The sequence below is a fragment of the Zerene cesonia genome, chromosome 15 (genome assembly GCF_012273895.1).
Source record: "Zerene cesonia ecotype Mississippi chromosome 15, Zerene_cesonia_1.1, whole genome shotgun sequence".
Lineage (NCBI taxonomy): Eukaryota > Metazoa > Arthropoda > Insecta > Lepidoptera > Pieridae > Zerene > Zerene cesonia.
This window is the reverse complement of record NC_052116.1, coordinates 8,684,659-8,694,900: the sequence shown is the minus strand read 5'-3', so window position 1 is coordinate 8,694,900 and position 10,242 is coordinate 8,684,659. Positions and strand designations below refer to the sequence as shown.

Genomic DNA, 10,242 nt, shown 5'->3' with positions numbered 1-10,242 from the left:
TACATAATTCATGAAATGTCTGCAGTGTATTTCTCTTTATGGTTCAAATAAACTTATTTTTATTTTTTTATTTTATTTTTATTCAATACTTGAAAGAGTGAGTTGTTGTTGTTGTTATGTTGAGTGTGTTTTTGTTTCTAGGTGTGTTGGTTTGCCTGTTTACTTTTCTGTACTGTGCTTTACTTAAGATTCTTCCCGATTTCATGATGGATACCAGTACTAACACCAATGTGATAAAAAGACAGAGCTGTATAGGTCCCCTAGTACCACCTCTATTCCACACTGAAATTAGTCCTGCTTTAAGACGTCATCTTAACTCCCCAGGTCGCATATTAGCCACAACAATGAGAATAAATAGATGAATAATCAGCATCTGATGCAATTGATCTATGACGTTACGCCGACCGTCAATTTATTTGAAGCGGAAAGCAAGTGGCTGTATCACTTACGTAAGATTCAAGCGTTCGCGTGAATGTACCGCCCAGGGTCACGTTGCTAAGCCACCGTATAGTGATCACTAGCGACCACCAATGTAATAAGAGCTCTGGTGTTACGAGATCATTCTGGAACAATCTAGAGCAATTCATCTCGTTACTGGTGTTGAATTGACCGGAGATCTGACAATTTCTTGTGTTTTAAAGCTTAGTGAAGGCACTACGACTGTAATCTAACCATAGTTATTATAGACGTATTTTTTTCTTTATTGTGTGATAGGGAAGCGTTTGACTACCAGCTCGCCTGCTGGTAAGCGTACATGTAGTCTAAGATTAAAACTGTGTGTGTATGTAAAACTGTTTTATATAAGGGCCGGTTCCACAGCCTCGGAATATATTGTCTGGACATCGGGTATGTCAGAATCGACCATCATCTATTTTTCATATTCCTAAATGATAAGTGTAAGGCAGCACAGCGTTTGCCGAGTCACGTGCCGGTTATACATAACAAAAATTATGTGTCAAATAGGCTATCAAGACAAATGTCAGCATACGACGAAACCGATACTTATTCTTGCAATTAATAAATACCATTCAATTCTATTGTCATGGAACTTGAACAAGCATAGATTATGAGAGCTTGACCTAAATTCTGTAATATTTAAGTACAATAAACCTCTTCTTGAAAATTTTTTTCAACCGTCCAATAAAACGCAGACAAAAGAACCAGTGAAATATTTATTTGAACCGGAAGCACAAATGTATCTCGTACAGCATGCTCCAGCAACCACGAACGAATCGCTATTTTAAAGTGCACTGCTCATAATGTAAGACTCTTCAAAACCCATAATCTTACAAAACCAGCAATGTACCTCGCAATGATTTTAAACAACACTTGGACAGCGGTCATTCCATTGAACGATATTGCCCTAGGTCACGTTGGCATGGCTACACTAGGTCCACACTTAGGTTTTTTATATCCCCGATATATTGCAGTTTAAAATTGCTCTCGATTCGTCTTAGTGTCCAAGTATTTATTCAATGGACTGGGTTTATTGGAAGCTTTTGTTAGATAATGTACTTTTAAGTGTGATTTAAAAATGTAGATTTTTCCATTCAACCCATTTTGAGTCATTGTTATTTGAGATTTACGTATTCAGTGGGTAAAACGAGACCCTACTCTGTCCTACGTCTGAATCCCATGAACCATAGTTTAGTTATAGCTTATAGATGATATATTTCTGTTTACAATGGACGATAATTTTTTATACTACAAGCGTCCGCGCTTCGTCTTGCAGTACCTGTAACTCTCAAAGATAACGCACCTATCCAACCGGGCAAGAATTTTTCAAATCAGCCCCCTACTTTAGCTTTAACACCTTCAAATAGACCAACTCCCCACCATTAGTAGTACGCATCATTATTGGACATACATTAAAAAGAAAAATCATACAATAGTACGTTATAATCCGTCTTATTATCCACAATATACAAACACGTCCCACATAAATTTCTCCGTAAATATTGACAAAGTGTCCGCATAAACTTCCATTATTAATGTATCTACATTGAAAAGATCCCCATCTTGAAAAAACGTTAACAAAACTCTTTTGAAAGTAACAAAGTATTGCGAAAGTGAATGCGCGTCCCGGACAAAAGCCAGATAATCCGGGACACACACCCGGGCATGGACGTGGAAATGATAATAATATGCGTCCTATCCGGCTCCGGTGAAAGACGTTATGATATTGACCGGTTTGAAGCCACAAAGTATACTGTGAGCTTTTCGCGCTGGGAGCTAGTTTTAGCGATAGTTCTTCGTTATTGTTTTGCTTCTTTCTCGAAATGTATGAAGATATATATATTCTAGACTTAATAAATTTTCATAGTACAAACTTTCATCACTTATTTTATCCCCTTGGGGTTAGAATTTATCAAAATACTTTCTTAGCGTTTACATCTATCTACATACATCTACGAGATCTAAAACACTAAAAGAAGATTTTATTTCAAATTGACACATACAGTTTTGTCCTTTTCATACACTGGAATTAGTACAGCTTGAAGACGTCACGGTGGGGCTGGGTGGTTACCCAGTAGTACCTAAGCTTAATTAAAGTGAGCATATAGATTTTTATACATATAGCTTTAGAATATCAGTGTAAATTGAAATATAAAGCGGATGAATATAGGATGAAATAAGGAAGTTTGTTTCATAAGTTAATATCCTAACCCTTAATATTAACCTTAATTAGCCCTTAGCTGGAGCAAACGGCATCGACAGAATTCTACCATGCATCCCGATTTTGGGTGACACGTTTTATTTCGCTATAGCATTTTCCAAATTACTTGGCCTTCTTTTGACTTCTGTGATAACAGTCCGACGCCAAGTCAGCTCTGGGAGGCAATGTTCTTAGTTTATTCATATGTTGATAGACAAACTTTGTTTCATACATTAAAAAAAACCATGATACAAACTTTTCAGATCAGCTTCGCTTATCTTTATTAGTGTTGTAAATACTTATGAGTAGGTATCATAAAAATGATAAAGTGAATTAATATTTTGGAACAGCCCCTCTATTATTTATTATGATTCCTTTGTTTTCTACTCCCGTTACTCGTATGTCAACTCTGATTTACTTTAAATCTGTAAATTTTCATCAAAATCAGTTCAATATTATAATTATGAGAGCACAAGTAACAAACGTCCACACTTTTAATATCAGTGACATTTGAATCTGTCTTTTTTCTGTTCTCTTTCTTCTCTTCAATTCTTTCTCTTAAATTTATAATATATTTAAGAGAGCAAAAAACACACATACATTTAATATTAGTCTCAGCTTTCTCGCTAGCACTAAGGCCATACCCGTTTGATACAACTAAAAACCTGGCTCGGGATTACGCCCGGTTTGGTCGGACCTTGTTTGTTTGTAGTTCTAGTACAAAGAGAAATACTACGCATAAATAGATTGGGTTTATTTTAAAATCTAGTTTTGTACGTTCTCTGTCAATATTTCCAGATGTTATTAGAGCAAATGTAATGTTTTATTGAGAGGTACTTTAAGTACTGAGGCGATTACTTCGTTTATATTTGAACCTAGATTAAAGGGTTCAATTCCCGGTGGGGACGCTCAAAAAAATGTCTCGATCTGGCAGGACACAGAAGGCTGATCACCTACTTGTCCGTAAAGAAAATCGATCAGTGAAACAGATGTACATCATCTGCCCCATACCCCATTAGGGGACACGGGACTTCACTTTTAGATTAAAGGGACTATATGTGCTAAATGGGTGATTTACAATAACATCTTAAAGTATATGATCCACTTAGAAAAACAATAACTGAATAAAAACAACATTACCTTCAGATCTACACCAAATCACCAAAAAAGCGGATGGTCTTATCGCTTAGAGTGATTCCTTCCAGACAACCTCAGGTACAATATTTTTATTTATTAAAACTTTATTGAACAATGCACATAAAAAAGTAAATCAATAAACAATATATACTCTACAATTTAGCGGCCTTATCGCTTAGAAGCGATTTCTTCCAGGCAACCTTTGGATATAGGAAATATAAATTTTGAAAAGGTAGAAAGTGTATAAATAGATAACTATTATAATATAAACTAATTCCGATGTTTTTCCCAAATTATTCTTCAAGAAACATAGCTATATAACAGTGACGAATTTTTAGTATCATCAATAGAATTTTATAAAATCGAGTATTCTTATTTCTGATCATCATCATTAACCCGACGTAATAATATAATGAATGAATCGCGTTTAAAATCCGTTAAACTGTCTTTAATTTCTAATGTATAATACTCGCGTAAAATCAAACACAAGAAAATACTATATCTGAATATTTGAAGCACCAACTTTGAAGGCCTTCTTACGAAAATTACATGGGCGAAGGTATATAAAAGGCACACTTATAGTTATTTATACTAATACCATAAATGCGAAAGTTTGGAAGGATGTGTGTATGTTTGTTACTCTTTCACGCAAAAACTACTAAACCGATTGCAATGAAATTTGGTACGTAGATAGCTGGACAACCGGAATAACACATAGGTAACCTTTTATCCCGATATTCTTACGGGATACAGACTTACGCGGGTGAAACCGCGGGACGCAGCTAGTTAATCAATTAAACAAAACCGTACACGCTGCATATTACAAACTCCTTTGTGTATGATTAATGATTCCAGTAGTCACCAGTTTAGTTAATTAGCATCAGCCCATATATGTTCCCACTGCTGGGACACAGGCCTCCTAAGAGGGTTCAGGCCGTAATCCACCACGCTGGCCAAGTGCGGGTTGGCAGATGTCACATGTCGTAGAACTTTTGATTCTTGGACATGCCGGTTTCCTCACGATGTTTTCCTTCACCGCTTCGAGCAGTGATGATTTTTCAATTTATCTGCACATGTGGATAACCCACATGTGCAGATAAATTGAAATATCAATTTATGTCCTGCACGCTCGCCTGGTCTCGAACCCCGACTTATCGATTTTTGAAGTTCGTGGTCCTCACTACTGAGCCACCACTGCTCGTATTATACTTATAATTAAATCATTGTAAATAAAAAATCAAACATCAATAATATACGATGTTTCCGCACTTTTTTCAAAACAAATGTTTTCTCTTTTACCTTCATTAAAAACAGTCACTGCGAGCTTCCATTTTATTTATATTGTCGTCTCTTATTTATCGCATTTTAGTTAAATCTCGGCAAAAGACAATCGCAAATGATCTGTGAAATTGGAAATCTTGGGAATTGATTTTTATCGAAACGTTGATTCTGAAAATCAAATCTGTTTCGTTCACTAAAACGTTGAAACAATCTTTAGGAATTTTCCGTAAACCGTTCATTTTTATTTCAATGTACAAGAAAATAGAAAGATTTATATTTAACTTTCGTACTATATCCTTAAATATATAATACCAGCTGCGCCCCGCGGTTTCACCCGCGTTAGTCTGTATCCCGTAGAAATATCGAGATAAAAATTGCCTATATGTTATTCCAGTTGTCCAGCTATCTACGTACTAAATTTCATTGCAATCGGTTGAGTAGTTTTTGCGTGAAAGAATTACAAACACACACACTTCCTTACAAACTTTCGCATTTATAATATTATATAGTATATATTTAAGTACCAAGGCTAAGGGCTATATAATGCCTAGGACAGATAGGGCGCGTACTTAGCATGCGTCAGAATGTTGTTGCTCCGTTTAACAATATATTGCCACGTAGTTCAATTCAGCGCCATAGCACGGCGTCAGGTTAGCGCTCTGAAGACTTAATACAGAATTAAATAACTACACCCCTTCGTAGACATGGCGTAGTCGTATCGTAAGAGTATCGGAAGACAGGACGACAACTGCCAAACGAGTCCACAGACGAACCTTTAGCGTTTAGGATGCATCTTGTCGTTGCGGTGTGCGTAGCGTAAATTTAATTTTGTTGTGAATGAAAATAAAATAGTTTGTTCTTGAAATATTCACAAGTCTGAAAGCATCCTTCTTGTTTGGCGATTATTTGCGATGTTTGAATGGATTCACACGTCACTTTCTTCCAGTTTTAGAAAATAAACAAAAAATTAATCCTCCCTCTTTCCCTTCATCTGCATCTTTCTTCCTGCTAATTTCTTTAGAGAGAAAGACAGAACATCAAATCCATTCAAAACATCAGGTCAAATCGTACCTCGAACTCTTTGGATACTATATTGCCTCTGGTACTTTCTGATTGTCTATGATTTGGTACAACATCATTAATAATCTCCTGAAAATCACAAAATCCAATCTTATTTACTTGATTTTAAAAATAATGACCTCTTTCTATTTATAATTTTTTTTTCGTATGTACTAACCCTATTAAAAGTAATATTCCCCGAAAATTAAATCAGAAATGACAGAATTGCCGTATACCCAGCTTATATTATCACCAACTTAAAACGTAATATACATTGTTAATATTCGAAATCTGTGGGGGTGAAGACATTAAATTTTAAATTAAAATTCCACTCGATCGACAGAGTTCCTTGCTAACAAAGGACAGAAAAATGAATAGAATCGCAGGCATCTCTTCGCTCGCTAAGGCACTTGATCTTATTAAATTCACTCAGAAACCATTGAAACGGATATTTCTAGAATATTTACACTAGTTAAGGATAATAGGAATATTAAGCATTATTGTTTTAGGCTTGTTTTATCATTATACATAACCTTTTTATGTTATTGAAGTTAGCGTGATAGCTTCAGACTTTTTAATATTATGGAATTTTGTATGGAAATTTCTTGAATTGATATTATAATTATAACTGAATAACAAGTTTACAGATGTCTGTAAACGAATTTGAAAGGCTGTATCGATCTTTAAAGCTTTTCGTGTCTATTTATTTTTCACCATCGTTTTATATTTTAACGGACCTATTTATTCAAATGCTAGTTATAACAAAAACCTAAATAGGTCTTCTATTATCGATTTTACATAAATTTTCTTCGAAATGTAGCCTGTTTTGAAAGTGTAAGTCAAGGCTTAATATATAAAACAGGTGTAAATGGTAAATTAATGAATAAATTGCTATAAATTCTAACCTCCAACGTTTACACAATGAAAAGAACTTGACATTTATATTAACGTAAATCTTATCCTACTCCTACTAATATTATAAATGCGAAAGTTTGTAAGGATGTGTGTGTATTTGTTACTTGTTCACGCAAAAACTACTGAACCAATCGCAATGAAATTTGGTAGACAGCTGGTCAACTGGAATTACATATAGGCAACTTTTCATCCCTATATTCCTACGGGATATGGACTTATGTGGGTGAAACCGCGGGGCGCAGCAAGTAATATTAAGGTGAAAGTTTGTTTGGATGTTTGTCCGTCAATATCGCAGAAACTACTCATAGGATTTTGATGAAATTTTGTACAGACAAGGTATGAGCTGACTTAGGTGATAGGATAATTTTTATCCCGATTAAATTCTCCCTTGGGATAAAACAGATTGATATCCGGGCGGAGCCGGGACGAGCGTCTGATATATAAAGCTTTTCCACAGATGTACCGTTTGAGCACAGCCAGGGAAATAAAATAAAAGCAAACTGTACAAACTCGCTAAACCTAAATATAATGGAAAACCAAACAGTAGTAAGTTGAGCTTCGCAGATTTGCACGCGACTGATGGAACCATCAGTCGCGTGCAAATATTTACTGGGTTCCTGGTGTATATTGAGAGATGCAGCGATTTCATTGCTGTGATTAAAATCATGTTTGAATTGAAAAACCTCTGACATTGTAGTGGCGGCCATTTTGGAATCGAAATTTATCATCCTATCATATCCTACTAATATAAAAAATGCGAAAGTTTGCGAGGACGGATGTATGTGTATGTTAGTTACTATTTCACGAAAAACTACTGAACCGATTGCAATGAAATTAAGTATGTAGATAACTGGACAACTGGAATAATACATAGGCAACTTTTTATCACGATATTCCTACGGGATACAGACTTACGCGTGAAACCGCGGGGCGCAGCTAGTATTGTAATATTCTACTAGTCTAGGCCTTATATTTGATACTCATATGATTGCGTTTTGAATACAATTACTTTTAACAAAAGAACTTAACGAGCCACTTTCAAATTATCAAAACTAAATTGAAATGAGACGACATGACAAGTAACAGCTTTTGACTACAAATAGAATCATCAAAATCGGTTCCCCCATTAAAATGTTATGAAGTAACGAACACAAAACACACAGACATATTGAGAGCCCTTCTTTGAAGTCGGTTAATAAAGTTGGTTAGTAATTATAACTTGAATAACTATTATACTTAAAGCTATGCTATGCTATACTTCTTTCCGGTCATCAATCCTTTCCTTATCCCTTACCCCTTAAAATCGGCATTCGCAGAGGCACTACCTCTATAACTGCAAAAACATATAATATGTTAAAAGGGGCTAAAAAACATAGTTCCCCCGAGTAACATATTTCGCTACATTCCTTTAACTTAGAGTATTTCTAACGCAAGTTTTTCGTAAAAAAGGGCTTTTCGACGACACGACAACGAAACGACGTAACTTAGTCCATTATTTCTACTTACAAACTTTAATAACAACCACAAATTCTATAATCATTTTCTTGATATACTTTAAGTTCAGTTTGTATAAAAGTTAATGGAATCATGCATATACGTATGAATAAACGAATATTCATTCATTTAAAACAGCACATAAAAACATACAGACACACTTCGTCATAAATGAAGTATGAATAAACGTTGAAACTGAAGTGATAATCTAAAGGTTCTTACTGACATCCCGACTAGAAAGTACTAAAAATATACGCGATTTCCAAGACAATATAGGTTCAAAATTATGGATCCGCCGTAAAGCCAAAGTTGAAAAGAATAAATCTATCATATCATTCTTATAAAAAAGACACCCGTTTAAAAAAATCACACCGTATAAAGACACCCAATAACATTATATTTTGTTAAGCCTTATAAATAATAACGAGATTAATAATATAGCAACGCGTATATTGTATTATTTAATATTATTTTTTATTTAAACACCAAAACTACGGTACCAACTCCAATAACAATATGGAAATCTTGCATAAGATACCCACGCTCCCCAGAGTAGGAGCCGTGGGTTATGTCAGATTTTACCGACCTAAATCCCATTGTGTTCCGACGCGCTACTTTAGACAGACTGCGGGAACAACACCAACATCACCACCAAAACCAACACCAACACCAACACCAACACCAACACCAACACCAACACCAACACCACCACCACCACCTACACTAACACCAGCACCAACACCAACACCAACAACACCACCACCACCACCACCACCTACACCGACACCAGCACCAACACCAACACCAGCACCAACACCAACACCACCACCACCACCACCACCACCACCACCACCACCTACACCAACACCAGCACCAACACCAACACCAACAACACCTGTTACACTAAAAATTACACATAGGATACCTACATAGAATTTACAAATAAAAATAAATATGACTGAAAATTAAAAAATAACACACCATGTAATTTATTCCATACAATAAACGCACAATACTTACACAATATATTTATCCAATAAGTTTAGAGGTTATACCTACAAAAAATGCACCTCATCTCACAACTGACCGAGATTATAACCTCTGAGCCAGCGCTACACACTCGCATAAAGGCTTTTCATAAAATATAACAACAATAGCAATAAAAACTATGCTCCAAGTTAAAACAATAAACAGTTATTTCTTTTTATTAACACCTTCAGAACTTTAAACAACCGTAATTGCAAGTTTGCTCGTGAAATAGCAATTCCAGCTATATCCATTTATCTAGGCGGCCTAATTAGACTTAGGTAATTAGTGCTGGCTATCTAAATTGTTATATTAGCCAACACAACAATATAATACCCAATCTTTCTTCAAGAACTAAATGTTTGCCCCGGCTTCTCCCGCGGCGCAGCCTATGTTAATGACATATCAGTGCTTAATAAGGCGGTATATTTCTAAAAAAGTGCGTACGACATATTCTAAAAAACATATTATTCAAACTCTCAAAACGAAAATATTAACTGTAACTAAATGCGACGTGAAAAATATAACTCTATTTCAATTTTCGTCATAAAAAATCCTGCCTAACAATTAAATAAACATCAGTTATTGATATATCAACGGTTATTTTTGACACCAGCAGATGAAATATCTATATTATTTTGCGCGGCATAATAAATTGTTTTTGTTGATTTTGG

The 10,242-nt window shown here is 35.2% G+C and overlaps 1 protein-coding gene across 1 annotated transcript; it reads left to right on the top strand.

Moving 5' to 3' along the window:
- Nucleotides 1-9,058: 9,058 nt before the first annotated feature.
- LOC119832518 (sulfated surface glycoprotein 185-like) lies at nt 9,059-9,475 on the top strand. Its single transcript, XM_038356179.1, has one exon. It carries the CDS (start codon nt 9,059-9,061, stop codon nt 9,473-9,475), a length of 417 nt encoding a protein of 138 aa, XP_038212107.1.
- Nucleotides 9,476-10,242: the final 767 nt, after the last annotated feature.

Excerpts from the sequence above, each read along its gene's own strand:
- LOC119832518 (XM_038356179.1), top strand. The coding sequence starts at position 9,059 with ATGGAAATCTTGCATAAGATACCCACGCTCCCCAGAGTAGGAGCCGTG.